The sequence below is a fragment of the Meles meles genome, chromosome 3 (assembly GCF_922984935.1).
Source record: "Meles meles chromosome 3, mMelMel3.1 paternal haplotype, whole genome shotgun sequence".
NCBI lineage: Eukaryota > Metazoa > Chordata > Mammalia > Carnivora > Mustelidae > Meles > Meles meles.
Window position 1 is genome coordinate 154,724,498 of NC_060068.1, and position 17,183 is coordinate 154,741,680.

The window sequence follows — 17,183 nt, forward strand, 5'->3', positions numbered from 1 at the left end:
GGCCCTAAGACTGTTTTTATTTTGTATTACTTTTTTTCTCTTACCGGTTCAACTTGACTGCTTTCCATTATTCTGGCCTCCAAATTGTTGATCCATTTTTCTACTTCCTCTAGTCTACTATTCTTTCCATTGCTGTGTTTTTTATTTCATTTATTGGGTTATTCATCTCTGATAGGTTCTGCGTTTTCCATCTCTTTGTTAAGGGTCTTGCTGATGTCCTTCACTCTTTTTTCAGAGAGCATCTTTTTGACCATTATTTTAAGTTCTCTTTCAGTCGTATTACTATGTCCATTTCACATAGGTTTCTTCCTATGACTCTGTCTTGTTCTTTCATTTGAGACATATTCCTCTGTGTCCTCATTTTGTTTAACTCTCTGTAACTATTTTTTTGTGTTAGGGAAGTCAGCTACATCTCCCGCCTTGCAAGTAGTGGCCTTCTGAAAACAAGGTACTGTCATGCCCTGCAGTGCAGTGTCCCTGATCACCAGCACCTGGCACTTCAGGGGCATCTCTTCTGTGTGTTGCACGTGCCCTGATGTGGCTGAGCCACTTTTTCCTTCAGTCCAGTTGTCTATAACGTCTTTCTTTACCTGTTGTGGACAGGGTGTGGTCCCCGGGTTGTTAGTGGGCCAGTCTGGAGTCACCTTGGGCTTGAGTTGAGTCAGACCAAGTGTTTGCCAGAGATGCAGGAGCACCGAAGTGCAGGGCACTTTCCTTTTGTTGTCTCCCAAGAAGCTTTTGTTGGTGGGTGGGGCCTGTAATCAGACCAGCTATCTGCCTCTACCCCACCACTGGGGCTGCGGTCTGATCACTGTGTGTGGTTCTCTGTCCCTGGAGCAGGAGTCACTTTGGAGTGCTGCTGGCTCCTGTTGGAGCTCCTTGCACATTCCAGGCTTGTTGCACAGCTTCAGATGGGCTCTGGCCAAGAGCGTATTGGAGGAGCCAAGTCCATAGGAGAGCACTGGGCTGGGATGTGTGTTGTTATCATGATGTGAATAGGTTTGTTATTGGAAGGGAGTTGGAATCCTGACTGGAGGCGATGGGTCTGCAGGAAAACATGGGAGCAGATGTACAGTTAGCAAGTTAATTAGAAGGTGTCAGTGTTGTGCTGTTCCTCCAGGTGTCCTTGTGTCTAGGCTGGGGGGCAGGGGACAGAAATGGTGCCTGCCAGGTCTTTTGTTCTTGAAGAAGTCTCCCAAAGACTTCCTTTGCCCCTCCAACACATGCTTTGAGGTTAGTAAACAGACCTCCTTAAAGTTCCAGGTTTTAAGTCCTTCTGATTATAAGAACTTGTAGAATTCAACCCTGTGGTTTTCAAAGCCAAATGTTATGGGGATTCATCTTTCCTGTGTGGGCTTCTCAGAATGAGGGTCTGTTTCTCTCCCTACTCCATGCCCGCAGCATCCCTCCTTCCAGCAGACAGTCCTATGGTTCCATTTGGCCTCTGACTGAGTCTCCACTCTTCCTGTCCTCTTTGATATGGCATCTTCTCTACATTTAGCTGTGAATGGAGTTTGTTCTTCCAGTTTTTTTTTATCATTTTTTATCATTTATCTATATTTCATTTTTAAGACATTTTCATATCATTTTACACTGATATGAGTGTTATCTAGTAATGTCCGTGGGATGAGATGGCCTTAGGGTTCTCCTACTCTTCCTTGGAAGCTCTTATCATTTTAAGTACAACATAATTTAATCCTTTTTTAAGAAGTAATTAAAGATTTTTTTAAACATTTATTTATCCATTTGTTTTTAGAGAGAGAGAATATGTGTGTGTGCACATGCCTGCAAGTGGGTGGGAGGGATAGAGGGTGAGGGAGAGGGACAAGCAGACTCTGAGCTGAGCGTGGAGGCCGATGCAGGGCTCGGTCTCATGACCCTGAGATCATGAACTGAGCCAAAATCAAGAGTCAGCCGCTTAACCAAATGAGCCACCCAGGCGCCCCATAATACTTTGCCCTCAATATTAATCCTTAGAATACATATTTAATAGCCTTTTCTTGGAATATTAGGTTAAAATGTTTTTCCATGCAACGTGTCCTGATCCAAGAACTGGTTCCTGATAGAATAAAGTCTGGCTCTTCTACTAATGTTTCCTTGGGATACATATACCTCTTGGCTTGTTTATATAAGAGAGTCAGCCTTATGAATGTTATGAATATTTCATCAATAATGTATTAAGTATCAAGTCTAGAATAAAAATATGGTTTGTATTTTTGAATGGAAATAGAACTATAAAAACAGTGTGACGTAAGGCCAGATTGTATCAGTTTGCTATGGGAGCTTGTGGGGAGAGTCAGTCAAATGCAGCAGCTTCACTAGTTACTGTGTTTGAGCTGTATTTCAAAGCACAAATAGAAATTCGTGTTGCCTATAAATAATAGGGTATTTGAGATAGCAAGAATATAAAATACCAAGGAGTCATGATCAGAAGTGAGCTGGGAATTAGATGTGACTGGAGTTTTTATCTTAGAAGGAGAGAGAGGTTCTGGCTGGGTGTGCTGGCTGTAGATTCGGGACCAAAGGCACCCATTTCTTATCTGTAAGCAGTAAGGGGTCAGCAAAGGGCTTTAAACTGGAAGTGGGAGCCAACGGGATGTCTTACTTCAGTAGTCTAAAGATGAAGGGGTTCAGAATGGAGTGTGTACGGTAATAATCATGAGTAAATCTGGAGGAAGTGAGAATGATTTTCTATTTGGGTGACTGAGTTGATGGGGATTTCTTTGGCAAGATAGAGAATGTAGTTTCAGTTATGAGGTGTTAGGAGAATATTCAGTAATATTCATTGGCACATTAGATTTTTTTTTAATTTTATTTATTTATTTGACAAACAGAGATCACAGGTAGGCAGAGAGGCAGCCAGAGAGAGAGGAAGGGAAGCAGGGTCCCTGCTGAGCAGAGAGCCCTATGCGGGGCTCGATCCCAGGACCCTGAGACCATGACCTGAGCCGAAAGCAGAGGCTTTAACCCACTGAGCCACCCAGGCGCCCCTCATTGGCACATTAGATTTAGGTCATCCCAGAAGCAAATACTAAAATGAGATATAGGTGAGCTAGAGATTTATTTGGGGAAACACCTGTGAGGAAGAAAGGGGCACGAGCCAGAGGAAGTGGGGACAGCTGTCCGACTAGTGTGGATTTGATCCTGTGTTGGGGCTCCCCAGGATCACCTTAAGTTCACTGATTGACTAGGAGGACTTATAGAACTCATAGAGTCACACTCACAATTTATTACAATAAGAGAATTCAAAGAAAACCAGCAAAGGGAATGGAGTGCATGCAGTGAATTCTGAGGGAAACCAGGCATGGGTTCCTAAGAAACCTCTCCCAGTGTGGTCCCAACAGGACACAGTTCCTGCAGTAGCAGGCTGTGACAGCACGCAGGAGATAATCCGCCACAGAGACTCATTTATAGAGTCTCAGTGCCCAGAGTTTTTCTTGGAGGCTGATTGAGTCGGCAGCCTCTTCCTAGCACATACCAAATCCAGAAGGAAAAGCAGGTTTTCAGTGTAAACCACGTTGTTTGTACCAGTGACCTTCCGTTCGGGGTGATGTTCTCCTCTCATGCTGGGGAATGAGTCTGTCCCAAATCCCTGCCTCACACCACCTGTTTTCTTGGACCATTCATTAGTACTACTTGTGTCTGTTCATGTCATCTGAGAAGCAGAAGGCATGTGCAAGACATTTATTGGGAGAAAGGCCTGTGAGGGGAAAGGGGGGGAAACATAGAAGTGGGGGAAGCATCAGATCACAGTGTGTTATCGCACCCTGTGGAGGAGAGGGAAGGAGGAGGGGAGAGGGTCGAGCAAGTGCAATGTTTCCTAGAACGGTGTTCTAGGAAAGTTTCAGCTGGGTCCCTGGTGAGCCATCCATCAACATTGCCCATCAGAGGAGTCCTGTGTCTTACAGGAATGGGCCAGCCATAACATGCCTGCCATGCCCAGTCATTAGTTCAGGTCAGCCTGTGGGAAGTATGGCGTGGACACGAAAGTGAGGATAGATCCACAAGGGCAGCTGTTTAGAAGTCATCTCTGTGGCATGTTTTGGAAGTGTTTGAGGTGTTCCAGGAGTAGATGATTGGTGAAGAAGTCCAAAACAGAACCTTTAAAGACATTAATATTGAAGAGGTGAGCAGACATGAAAAGAGCCAATGTGGGAGGCTGCACAGTGTTTTCAGAGTTAGAGTACGACCCATGTTGGGGTTTAACAAAGAAAAGTAGGGCCAGTTGTATTAAATGTTCTAGAGAAGTACAGTGGGAGGAAGAGGCTATTGGTGAGCTTTTTGTTGGTGGTGGAGGTGAGCTTTCTGAGATCATTTTCAGTGGATTTCAGGGAACAGGTTGGAGCAAGCTGATAGAGACATGAATGTTTACTGCTTTTTGAGAACAGGAAAAAGCTCTTGGCTGGCTCAGTCAGTGGCATGTGTGACTCTTGGTGTTAAGGTGGTGAGTTCAAGCCCCACGTTGGGTGTAGAAATTACTTTAGAAAAATCTTTAAAAAAAAAATCCCTTTCCAAATAAACAGTATTTAGTTGTGATACTACTTAGATCCATAAAAAATGTAAAATCAAGTGATGCCCTGCCTGTTAAATTTCTCAGAATTCAGCATTCTTCTGGTAGACGAACACAAAGAACTGAGAAGGAAAGAAGAGAAATTCAGGTGTGGATGAAAAGAAAACGCAAGGAAAGAATGGCAGAGTACTTAAACCAGTTGGCAGAGAAGAGAGGGCAAGAACATGACCCTTTCTGCCCAAGGAGCAATCCAGTAAGTATGCAGGATCAGGGGCAATGGGATTAGCAGTGAGTATGTGTAGTTTTCCCTGGCAAATATTCAAGGAAAGGATTAACGTAAATGGGTACATTTTTTATTAGATAGAAATGTCACCATTTTACTTGTCAGAAAATGTAACAAAATTTAGCAAGGCATTCTATAAGCCATGTTCTGTTAAACTTTCTATTTTTTTTTTTTTTTTAAGATATTTATTTATTTATTTATTTGCAGAGTGACAGAGAGGGAACACAAGCAGGGGGAGTGGGAGAGGGAAAAGCAGGCTTCCTGCCCAGGCAGGGCCTGATCCCAGAACCCTGGGATCATGACCTGAGCCAAAGGCAGACTCTTAACAACTGAGCCACCTGGGTGCCCCTCTGTTGAACTATCTTAAATACTTTTTCTTCCCCTGGCTAACTATGGCTCTTGCTAATTTTAACTAAGTGAAGAGGTTAACTGATTGGTGACCAATTGGAACTTTTCCCTTAATTTTCAGTGAGAGTCAATGGCAGTTGAACAACTGTGTGTGTAGTAAATCCATTTAAAAAATCAATTTTGTATCCATAATTTATCTACAAAAAAGAGAGTATGGGGGCGCCTGGGTGGCTCAGTGGGTTAAGCGTCTGCCTTCAGCTCAGGTCATGATCTCAGGGTCCTGTTACTTTGATAATCACATTACTATGAAAATTACATTTAAATTATACTTACAGTTTATCTTTTACTTTGTAATTTGAGATAAAATATATAGTACTTAATTTTTTCCAGCATCATTAGAGGAACATGTTCTATAAAAGTGAATTTCCCAGACAGGGCTGTCACATTTAAGCACCAAATGGTGCAAAGTAGGTGAACTGTTAAGTAAATTGCATACTTTACTTGTGTCTGGAGATATTTTTTTTTAAAGATGTTATTTGAGGGGCGCCTGGGTGGCTCAGCGGTTTAATCCTCTGCCTTCTGCTCAGGTCATGATCCCAGGGTCCTGGGGTCGAGCCCCGCATCAGGCTCTCTGCTCACAGGGAGCCTGCTTCCTCCTCTCTCTCTGCCTGCTTCTCTTCCTACTTGTGATCTCTGTCTGTCAAATAAATAAATAAATAAATAATCTAAAAAAATAATAATAATAAAGATGTTATTTGACAAGCAGAGATCACAAATAAGCAGAGAGGCAGGCAGAGAGAGAGGAAGGGAAGCAGGCTCCCCGCTGAGCAGAGAGCCCGATGTGGGGCTCGATCCCAAGACCCTGGGATCATGACCTGAGCAGAAGGCAGAGGATTAAACCGTGAGCCACCCAGAGCCCCCTGTGTCTGGAGATATTAATATCAATTTTTTTTTCTTTTAAGAGAGAGTGCAGGCATGTGCACACGACCTGGAGGGAGGGGCAGAGGGAGAGGGAGAGAAAGAGAATCTCCCGCTATGGGGCTTGATCTCATGACCCTGAGATCATGACCTGAACCAAAATCAAGAGTCAGGTACTTAACCGACTGAGCCACCCAGGTGGCCCGAGGCTAATTAACAGAACATTTTGTGGATAGTGTTAAGGACCTGGTTGATGACCTTCAAGACTGCTAAGGTCCCTGACTGGAATCTTCAAGTGCATGTGTTTATGCATGTGTTCTTCTACCCACAGGGGTGGGTTCTGGTATCACCCTGTCTGTCAACCAAGCAAATACCCAAGATGGTTAGAATTGTGTCCAGTTTTAGAACAAATGAACTCTGAGGGCACTGGCGTTGCTTGGTTCGTGGACTTCATGACCTCTCCTCCGCAAGTGCAAACACCTGTTCATTTGTAGCTTCTATTCAGGTGAAGGTATTGAGATTAGTGAGGGGTTAGTGTAATTAAAAATTTCATTTGAATTTGTTTCAGAAATTAATAAGACCTTTAATTTGTTACTGACGACTTCCATGTAGGGCATATAGAGAGTGAATGCACTTCTGTGTGCATTTTTATATACACAATTGTGTCTAAAAGGACTCGACTTCATTAGTAACTCAGTAGTTACTCTCAGGGTGTTCTGGAATAAGACACTTGCTAGTTTGCCTCCTGGTGCATAAGTCTGAAGAGTTTACAAGTCCCAGTGAACATACTACAGTAGTTGCTGGTAGACATTTTAGAACATCAAAATGATAGTTTTCAAGGTCTGACTCCTTTCTGCTTGATCAAGTACACTATTAATCACAAGACTAAGTATGAAGAGTATGTGTCTTCATCCTTAACCTGTTACTGTTTCCCATTTTAAATGCAGCTGACACAGTATGTTAATTAATTGAATTTAAGTTTTAAAAAAAGGAAAAATAAATGCAGCTGATAAGGTTCTCTCCTTTTGATAAAATGCTGAATTTAGCTACTAAAATAGATTTTGCTTTCCACTTACTGAATTAGATTTTAATCACATGATGCTTTAACATTTTCATGTTTCGTGTTCGGGATAGGAAGCTTTGTCAAACATGACAGTGTTTTACACTGTTTCCTGAAGAGCAAAAACATGCTTTAAGCTCCCATTAAAATTGATTAGTGGAATTTTCATGTTTTTCGTGCATCAAAAAGGCTTCATTATTTGAACTGAACAGTAACAGACTAACCGGGTATTTCTCGTGCAGTTTTACATGACTTCAAGGGAAATCAGGCTGAGACAGAAGATGAAGAACGAAAAGGACAGGTGAGCTGGGTAGCTGTACCCATAGCGCCCTCTCCAGTTTGCGCCCCCGAGGTGCAGGCTACGCCTGAGGAACTCTCGTCTTCACAGTAGCCCCTTTTTGTCCGTTCACAGAACATTATGGGAGATAACTGCAAGGAAAATAGACTCCACTAGACTTTTTAGGAATTTGCTTTCAAATATCTTTTATTCCGTTCAATTTTCATGACTTTTACTTCCGCCCTTGTCCTCCCTCTCCCAATCCAGATATGTATGTACATTTTGAAAATACCTAAAGGGCCACAACTGCAGGTACATTTACTAATTTCCACCTAATGTTTTTCAGAAATCTGAAATATGAATTTGCATTTGAGAAGCATTGAAAAAAATGCTAGGTGATCTTTTAAAAACATTCCGTTTCCTCTAGTGGTATGAATTGAAAATAACTCTTTCATTAAATGTTGTTTAATTCTTTGTCTGAAGATTGCTACTCTCTGACCACTATAGTCGGCGGATCTCACAAGCGTACAGTCTGATGAATGAACTGTTATCTGAGTCAGTACAGCTCCCAACAGCTGGGCAGAGAGCCTTGCCTAACAAACCCAGAGCCGCTCCCATTTCCCAAGAGCAACATTCTCTTTCGCCAAGAAGGTGAGACAGTTTGGCGTATCACTCGGGGAGATTATGTCAGGCGCGGTAAGAAGAATGGTGCTTCTGTCGCCCAAGTTCAGTGTATTTGCGTCTACCCCGCTCAGAAATATGAAAATCAAGTAAAGAAAAACATGGTCCTGTAATTACAAGGTCTTTATAAGTTTATAGAATCACCAAGGAAAACGACAACAATGTCATTATCTAAGAGATGGCAAAGTACTTTGGCATACCTAACACAATTTTGCTGTCTCTTCAATTCTGTTTCCTCCTTTTCTGCACTCTGCCACCTCACTGTTCTCCCTGTTTTCTCCACTTGCCTCCACTCTTGTAGAAAGTCCTCACCAGCTTATCATTTCTCTGCTCTCTCTTCCTAGCACAAGCCCACATGTAATCAGGTCACTTGTGTGTGTAATTTGGGGTCTACTCAAAATACCAGAGACTCCCTTGAGTCTTTTCTCAATAAAGCACGGTATTAAATACATAAGTAACTGCCAAATACATAGATAATTTGAATTGGGCAGATAACCAAGAACAGTATCCTTGAAAAAAACAAATGAAGTTTAAGTTTAAACGAAAAATAATTTGTTGAGAATTGTTATAATGTGAAACATACCGCTAAAGTACAGAATAAGCAATGTCAAGCGAATGTATTAATCAGAGGTAGAATTTGCGCCTTCTGAAATATAGTTCATTACTGGTTTGAGATTCTAGGGATATAATAATCACATAATTTCTACTTTAGAGAGAATCAACATGGTCACAATATTCCAGTAAATCAACCTGGAAAATTCAGGTATATATCCAGACCAAGTTATATCCGAAAGGGGAAACCTCAAGGCCCTCCTTGGCCATGTGGTAAGAATTTAAGCTTTTTTTTTTAATTTTAAATGTTTTATAATTTGGACCTCCTTGTCTCCAGAGTTGGTTTTCATTAATAAAATGAGATCTTAGTGAAAAGCAGTTCTCATGTCAGCAGAATGCAAGTTGCAGGATTGGTAAAGACTCACCTGTGCTGGGATTTTGTTTGTTCTGCTGCTTTGAAATAAGAAGACCCCAGAAATAATCTTTTTTTTTTTTTAATATTTTATTTATTTATTTGACAGAGAGAGAGGTCACAAGTAGGCAGAGAGGCAGGCAGAGAGAGAGAGGGAGAAACAGGCTCCCCACTGAGCAGAGAGCCCGATGCGGGGCTCGATCCCAGGACCCTGAGATCATGACCTGAGCCGAAGGCAGAGACTTAAACCACTGAGCCACCCAGGCGCCCCGACCCCAGAAATCTTCTTAAACGAATGGTCTTTTTTTTTTAATTTTTAATTTATTTCTTTTTTTTTTATAAACATATAATGTATTTTTATCCCCAGGGGTACAGGTCTGTGAATCACCAGGTTTACACACTTCACAGCACTCACCATAGCACATACCCTCCCCAATGTCCATAACCCCCTCCCCCTATCCCAACCCCACCTCCCCCCAGCAACCCCCAGTTTGTTTTGTGAAATTAAGAGTCACTTATGGTTTGTCTCCCTCCCAATCCCATCTCGTTTCATTTATTCTTCTCCTACCCCCCTAACCCCCCATGTTGCATCTCCACGTCCTCATATCAGGGAGATCATATGATAGTTGTCTTTCTCTGATTGACTTATTTCACTAAGCATGATACCCTCTAGTTCCATTCACATCATCGCAAATGGCAAGATTTCATTTCTTTTGATGGCTGCATAGTATTCCATTGTGTATATATACCACATCTTCTTTATCCATTCATCTGTTGATGGACATCTAGATTCTTTCCATAGTTTGGCTATTGTAGACATTGCTGCTATAAACATTCGGGTGCACGTGCCCCTTCGGATCACTACGTTTGTATCTTTAGGGTAAATACCCAGTAGTGCAATTGCTGGGTCATAAGGTAGTTCTATTTTCAACAATTTGAGGAACCTCCATGTTGTTTTCCACGAATGGTCTTTTTATAATAGAATTTGAGCAGTCAATATTTAGATAAGACTAATTTGGGAATATGTTTGTTTCTTTTTGTGTGTCTGGCTGAAAAGGTAGGCATTTTACAAGTTCTTATAGACATCAGATGGACTAGATAGATACCAGGATGTCACAGAAGAGGAATACTAAGAGGCTTATATTGAAATACCATGTTTTTAGGGTGCCTGGGTGGCTCAGTGGGTTAAAGCCTCTGCCTTCGGCTTAGGTCATGATCCCAGGGTCCTGGGATCGAGCCCCGCATCGGGCTCTCTGCTCCGCAGGGAGCCTGCTTCCTCCTCTCTCTCTGCCTGCCTCTCTGCCTACTTGTGATCTCTCTCTCTGTCAAATAAATAAATAAAATCTTTAAAAAAAAAAAAAAGAAATACCATGTTTTTAACCCTTTGAATATCCTTTTGCACATTTGAAGATATAATATGTTATTTATTGCTAACCTTCCTTTAGTTGATTTTTCCATATTTGGGTTTTGATTACCAGAGTAAAACATATTTATTTTGTGAAATGATTACACATTAAAAATGTATAATCATAGGTGCACCTAGATGGCTCAGTCATTTGAGTGTATGGCTCTTTTTTTTTTTTAAGATTTTATTTATTCATTAGAGAGGGAGCACAGAGAGTGGGAGGGAGAAGCAGACTCCCTACAGAGCAGGGAGCCCGATGCGGGGCTCGATCCCAGAACTCTGGGATTATAACCTGAGCCAAAGGCAGACACTTTAACCAGCTGAGCCTCCCAGGTGCCCCAAGTGTCTGGCTTTTTTTATTTTCAGCTCAGGTCATGATTCTCAGGATCATGAGATTGAGCCTTTCATCAGGCTCTGCACTCAGCAGAGTCTGCTTGGGGTTTTCTCTTTCTCTTTGCTCCTCCCCCAGCTCTCACTCTCTCTCTCCAAAAATAAAGAAAATCTTAAAAAATATATAATCATAGTTAGCATGTAGTATAGTATAAATGCATACAGCTTTTAGCTGTATTATAAACTAATGTGCCAAGTTCTGTTTAAGCTCTTTAATTACAACCCTGTGAGACACATACCGTTATAGTCCCATTTTACAGGTGAGAAAATCCAGGCAGAGAAAGTTGAAATAACTGCCTTAGATCAGATAGCTAGGAAGTAGCACAGCTGGGATTTAAACCCGGTCTGGGTCTAGAGCCTACACATTTAGAAACTACATTTCATTATGCTGCCTCAATTTAGAAAACTGAAGTTTCTATGAATTCCAGTCCTCTTAATAAAACTTCATAGTATAACTCCTGCTCTTAATTTACAAATTATAATAAGAGTGCTCTTTTTAAACTAAAATTTCAAAGTAGGAACCATGTTTTTTTAAAGTTTTATTTTATACCTGATACATTTGCCAAAGTTAAATAAAAGAAATATCAAAAATTGGCAAGGATTTTAAACTTGAATCTGTGGTTTCTCAATATCAGATGGAAAAGTCTTGGATTCTGTGGAAATGTGTCTTTGTCTTGGGTCTGTCCAGAGTCAGGCCTGTATGATTACATTGCACTTGCCTAGGCCAAGGCCTTGGCCCTTTTTTGGTCAGCTCTCCTACTCTTGGGGGACTGTCCTTGAAAAGGTGCTCCTGCACATGGGGACCCCCATCCCACACAGCTCTGTCTGGACCTTGTCCCTGGCCTTGAAGGCAGCCCCTCCTTCCCCATCTCATCGGTTAAAGGAGTTTGTTTGTTTTTCTAGGAACTGCTACTTACGCCGCACAGAGCAAAGCTGGTAGAGGCAAAGTGGCAGTAAGGAAGGCTGTGGCGTCTCCAGTCGCCTTCCAAAAAGGTAAGGGATAAATAAAGAATAAAGTTCTTCAACTTAAATTTTTAAAAGTTGTAAGGCACTCTTAGAAATTTCAAATGCATAGTTCAGAATGCGGCTGTGGCAGCGTGGGAGGGTGGTTTGGGAAAGGGCCGCGGAGTTAGCTCTCTTGGAATCCTACTTCACCACTCATTCTTTAGCTTTGGGCAAATTCCTAACCCATTTGCGAAAGCCTCAGCTTTCTCGCCTGCAAAATCCTGATTGTTAGAGTAAGAACCATATTATGGGCTTAGCAGAGTACTGAACATAAAAACAAGTACTCAAGAGGCGGCCATCGTCAGAGTCATGGTGAGTCTGGGGACTCTGAATGAGCTGTGCTCTGATCAGCTGGAGAGGGAAATGGCCATGATCTTAATGCCTAAGAATGAAGATCTAGCCCCGGCCCAGCCCTTGCCCCTTGTTACTCTTCATCATTTAAAAAGTACATTCACGTTATTCTCCCGCGAGCTCTCTGTCACAGCCCTGGTGGCAGACAGGGCAGCTGTTATCCCCATTCTACTGCCAAAGCCAGGGAGGCTCAGGGAAGTGATGCCTGCTGCCAGGCACTGTACTGACGCGGCCTGTGAGTGATCTCAATCCTCAAGTAACTGAGTGAGCTCTCTGGCATTATCCTGATTCACAGAAATGACTACATTCGGTAGAGACAGTAACGCACACATTGATTGCGCGCAGTATAAAGATGATGAGAGGCATGAGTGCGTCTCTTCCTGCCTTTAGGCCTCTCTCCAGTGCCACCGCCTTCCGGTCACTGCCTCTGTCTTCAGCCACGTCTGCCCTTTACCCGGTCACGTTTGTGTTACTTTTGATGGCTCTGTGTCCTAGGAATTCTCTTCGGTTCTTTTCCCATAGTTTTCCCCACTGAATCCCTTAAACCCCAAGGCTGTAATTACTAGGATCAGTTTGAGTGCTAGAGGCATCATTTCCTGTGCTATGAATTGTATAACCCCAGACTTTTGTTTTTATTTCAAAGTCTCTCATGTTAATCTTCTGTAAAATTTTTAGGTTAGAGTACTCCAAAGCTATTTTTTTCTTTTCTAAAAAAATACCTGGCAACGTTAGTTTAACAGATAAAAACCCCAAAATGCAATGTGGCCCCTAGAAATAGCTGAAATTATATGTACACTGATATTGTATTTATGGAAGCTCCAGAACTCCAGGGTTTTGTGAAGTGAATTATGATCTGGCGTGAGGCTTTGCCCTTAGAAAGGCAAACAGAAGTATTTCTTTCATTGTCCAGGGGTAGCCCTGCCTGTGACAGAATGAACTTGGTAGGACTCCAAGTTTCTAGCTTGGCTGTGTGTCTAGAGTATGGCCCAAGACCGGCAAGCGGAGGGACAGGGTTTTCTTCTGGAGGTGGTACAGGGAATGGATTCTGTCTTGCTGTTCAGTTTCGGATTCCTCAGGCTGGACCCCATAGACGTTTGGCAGTAGGTTTCGTAAAGAAACTGGGTGGTGGTGGTCGTCACTGTCCGTCAGAGAGAGTGCTTCTTGGAGGGAAGCCGGTGCACTTGCCAGCTTAGTTTCCATGGTGGGGTTTCTTTCCGACGTATCACTGACCTTTTACCTTAGAACGCATCCGCTGTCCACACTGGGGCACGAAACCCACGCTTGAAAAGCTTTGCACGGGCTCAGTGTCACAGCACTGTTTTCACATTTCACTTTAAGATTGGCCATCCCGAGCAAGTCCTAGAGAAATGCACTCTGATCTGAAGAGAAGGAGATTACAGAGCCATCCCTGCAGAAAGCAAGGTGAGGAAAAGCCAGTGGCGGCTTCTCAAGGTGTGCAGATTCCCCGCAAGTAAAGGTTTATCCTGAAGTCCAGGACCGTTAACCTTAATTTCTTCATTTTGGTGATGATTTTGTCATTCTTCTTGATGGCAATAATTAGGTCCATGTGGTGAGTATCGAAGTCTAGTTAGCACATGAGCTGTGGCGGCAGTGAGGTTGGGATTGCTTGGCGGTCACAGCCTTTGCTGGTCTTTCACAGCCTTTGCTGGTCTTTCACAGCCTGAACAGTTGGAGAGGCCGCCCAGGGCCGTCTCCGGAGAGACCGCCTTGCCCTCCTGGTTATCATGCTGCTTAACCACGTGGTGTTCTCACTCTTTATCAGCCTTCGGTCTCAAGTTCTGTTTCACTGGCTGTTTTCTTTGTCGCCGCAGTGTTTGTTCACACAACTTTGCAGTTGGAACTTCTCCACAGTTCCATTATATCTGCAGCCTCTCCTCTCCTGGAGGTTACTTCTAGACTTGTTCTCTCTAGGTCTCTCTTGTCCTAGAGGTTACTGTTATTTTTAAAATGAAGAGATGGCCAGAATTCAGTTTCCTTCTATCACACTGACAGGGCAGACATTGTTAAAACCATACCCAGACCTTGTGGTTCAGTTGTCAGGGGAGGGGCGTGCGGCCGGCTCAGCTGGTGGAGGGAGCAGCTCCCGATCCCGGGCTGTGAGTGGAAGCCCCGTGCTGAGTGCAGGGATTTCTTAAAAATAAGTCATAAAAAAACTTTAAATATTAGATAAAACATGACTGCCTTGGATTTGATGGTAAGAATCAGAATAAACAAACCAGTTTATAAGTGAATCAGTCCCACTAGCTTTGTCCTTTCCCCGTGAAAGGTTCTGGTGCTCCCTGTCGTGTGCAGTGTACGAAAAATCACGTTACTGCCGAGCTTTCGCCTCAGTCAAAGCAGGTGTATGTAGAGTACGAGAGGGAGGAGACCGTGGTGAGTCCTTGGATGGTACCTTCACGCATCCGTACAATTCTTCAGGAGAGTCACGGTTCCCTTCTACAGGTAAGCGCTGTTCCCCGTCTCCGTCTGCCTGTGGTTTCTGTGTTCTCCCGTTGTTGTTGTTGCTTATTGTTCTCTGGAGGGTGTGGAGCTCCTGCGAGACTGAAGCAGACATTCAAAGCATCTACTCTTTTGGCTTAGTACTCTAGCATTTACCTTTCAGAATTTTCCTTGAATTTGTATTTTCCTTTCAACTAAAGAATAACCAAAAAAGTAAGAACAGGCGATTGTACTACAAGTATAAAAATCCGTTGTGTCCATTCTTCAGCCTTGGTGCCCGTGGTCACTCTAGATGTGCTGGGCACCCTTCACCTTAGTTTGCTTCACCAGTTGGGGGATAGCAACCCTAGAAACTTTGGAAAGCTTGGTTCATGTTCCATTTATTTTTTTTCCTCAGGCTCAGATCACAACTTACTGCCTTTCTTAATTTGATAGGACTTGTCAGCCGTTGAGGAAGAGCGAGAGCCTCCTTCCCGCGGCATGGACAGTGTGTCTGAGAGCACCGGCAGCATCCTCAGCAAGCTTGACTGGAAGGCCATTGAAGACATGGTGGCGGGTGTGGAGGACAGGAGCCCGTCTGTCCACCGGGCCTGGGACCTGTAAGACCCGAGTATCTGTTGCCAAGCAAAGCCTGGCACCTCAGTGGTAGTTGTTCTGAGAGATTTGGGTGTTTGAAAGAGAGAAGCAGTGAAGGGAGCAATGTGTACACACCACCAGCAACCATATCATCACCCAGATTAGCCATGGAAAGAGGGAAAATAAACACTTCTCAATAATTTCGCCTTCATGGGTAAAGGGTTGTTTAACTGTAGATCTGTTACATGCTTTTGCATTTGACCTATCCTTAGACACCATTTTTTAAATGATGAAAAAATAAGTACCTTTCAAGTCAAGTTTTTACATAATATTGAAGTTACTTTCAATAAAAAATCTCTTTTGTCTCCTTCTTTACTATCTCCTGAGTTTTGAGAAACAAACTTATATGGATAATTCAGGGGAATAAGAAAGTCACAATCTCACCCTGAGACTCAATAACGAACTCCGTTTCAGAACACGGCCTAAAATTCAGCTGGGCAGGCCTGGTCCTGGAGTGAAAAGAAACCAACCACCTTCTACCTGTCCTGTGCCCTCCAGCCTGCGAAGCCTTGGGAAAAGAACCAGGGAAGAATGCTTTGAGTGGCAAATAGGACTCCTGACTCCAGAAGGCTCATGTGAACTTTACAGGACTGTGGTGCGGAGACCTGGGTAGTTTCTGGTGTTGCCCCCAAATAATGTCGTAATTTTGGAGATAATTTTAATGAGAAGAAACTAAAAACCTTCATTCATTTGTCAATTTTTGGTATAATATCAAAAAATAGTATTGTCTGAAAAAGCAATTCAATGTGCCTCCTTTTCCAGCTACATAGCTGTGTGGGGCCAGATGTTTTCATGTCCTTTAGCCACAATAACATCCTGCAACAGGCTGAGCACAGAAGCACGTATGAGAATTCTGCCATCTTCCATTAAAGCCAGACATTCAAGAGATTTGTAAAACTATAAAACTGCTACTCTTCCCCTAAGTTTTGTTTTGGAAAATAGTTGCCTTTGTAAATACGTGTTATAAACATTGAATGGGAGGTGTCCGAGTGGCTCAGTTGGTTAAGTGTCCAACTCTTGATTTTGACTCAGGTCATGATCTCAGGATCGTGAGTTCCAGCCCTGTGTTGGGCTCCATGCTGGGCATGGAGTCTGCTTAAGATTCTCCCTCTGTGCGTGCGTGTGTGTGCATGTGCGTTCTCTCTCTCCCTAAAAAATAAACATTGAATGGGTCACTGTAATTAAAAATATTTAAACACTTTTCTCGGTTTTAATTACTAGCATGATAAATATTCACAGATATACCAACATAAACAAAGCTCTTTAGGATCCTAAATAATTTTTGAGTATAAAGAGTTTGAGAACTGATGCTTTAGGGCTAACGGTGTGAACCCTTAACTTGCCAACTTGGCGTTTCACACCAGAAATAACGCAGTTTTACAGTGGTATAATCCCTTTTACCTGCTCTTCTTCTGATGTAAACATTCAGTTGTCTTTTGAGGCAATTATCATTTCCAGTACTTTTTCATTTCTTCCTGTAGATCCAAATTTCTATCTAGTAGTTCCGTTCAGCCTCAAGTTCATTAGCATTTCTTAGAGTACCGATCTTCTGGCAATTCTTTCAGGTTTTGTTGACGGACTATAGGTTTTACCCTCATAGGAAGGGTGTTTTTCGTAGCCTTTATTCTAGGGTAAGATCTTTTCTTCTAAGATGGGCCTTTCTGGTGTCTCGATTGGATGCCTGGTATTACTGAGGTACCAGCAAGGTGTCTCCACTCTGGCTGGGCTGGACTCACACCCCCCCCCCCCAGCCAGACTCAACCTCTGGTAGGTCTGTTGGCTCTCGACCTGTGGTCAGTACTCTGGTCTGCCCCAAGTACACCGTATTAACATGAGCAGCTCAACCCTGTCCGCACACGGGCTCCTGGGGATCCTCTCTGTGCAGATTCCCGCCA

At 43.0% G+C, this 17,183-nt stretch overlaps 1 protein-coding gene across 8 annotated transcripts in view; it reads left to right on the forward strand.

The window, feature by feature from the left end:
• Window positions 1–16,396, forward strand: part of CPLANE1 (ciliogenesis and planar polarity effector complex subunit 1) — a 148,158-nt gene extending 131,762 nt beyond the window's left edge. For 6 of the 8 annotated variants that reach the window (XM_045999166.1, XM_045999165.1, XM_045999168.1 and 3 more), the window contains 9 exons: window positions 4,598–4,763; window positions 7,362–7,420; window positions 7,880–8,047; window positions 8,790–8,902; window positions 11,740–11,829; window positions 13,531–13,614; window positions 14,480–14,655; window positions 15,088–15,251; window positions 15,703–16,396. In XM_045999166.1, coding sequence (XP_045855122.1) covers window positions 4,598–4,763; window positions 7,362–7,420; window positions 7,880–8,047; window positions 8,790–8,902; window positions 11,740–11,829; window positions 13,531–13,614; window positions 14,480–14,655; window positions 15,088–15,251; window positions 15,703–15,901 — 1,219 coding nt within the window. In that variant the 3' untranslated portion in view covers window positions 15,902–16,396. Of the gene's footprint in view, window positions 1–4,597; window positions 4,764–7,361; window positions 7,421–7,879; window positions 8,048–8,789; window positions 8,903–11,739; window positions 11,830–13,530; window positions 13,615–14,479; window positions 14,656–15,087 lie in introns of all 8 variants that reach the window. The other 2 variants (XM_045999173.1, XM_045999172.1) reach the window with 2 other exon arrangements.
• Window positions 16,397–17,183: the final 787 nt, after the last annotated feature.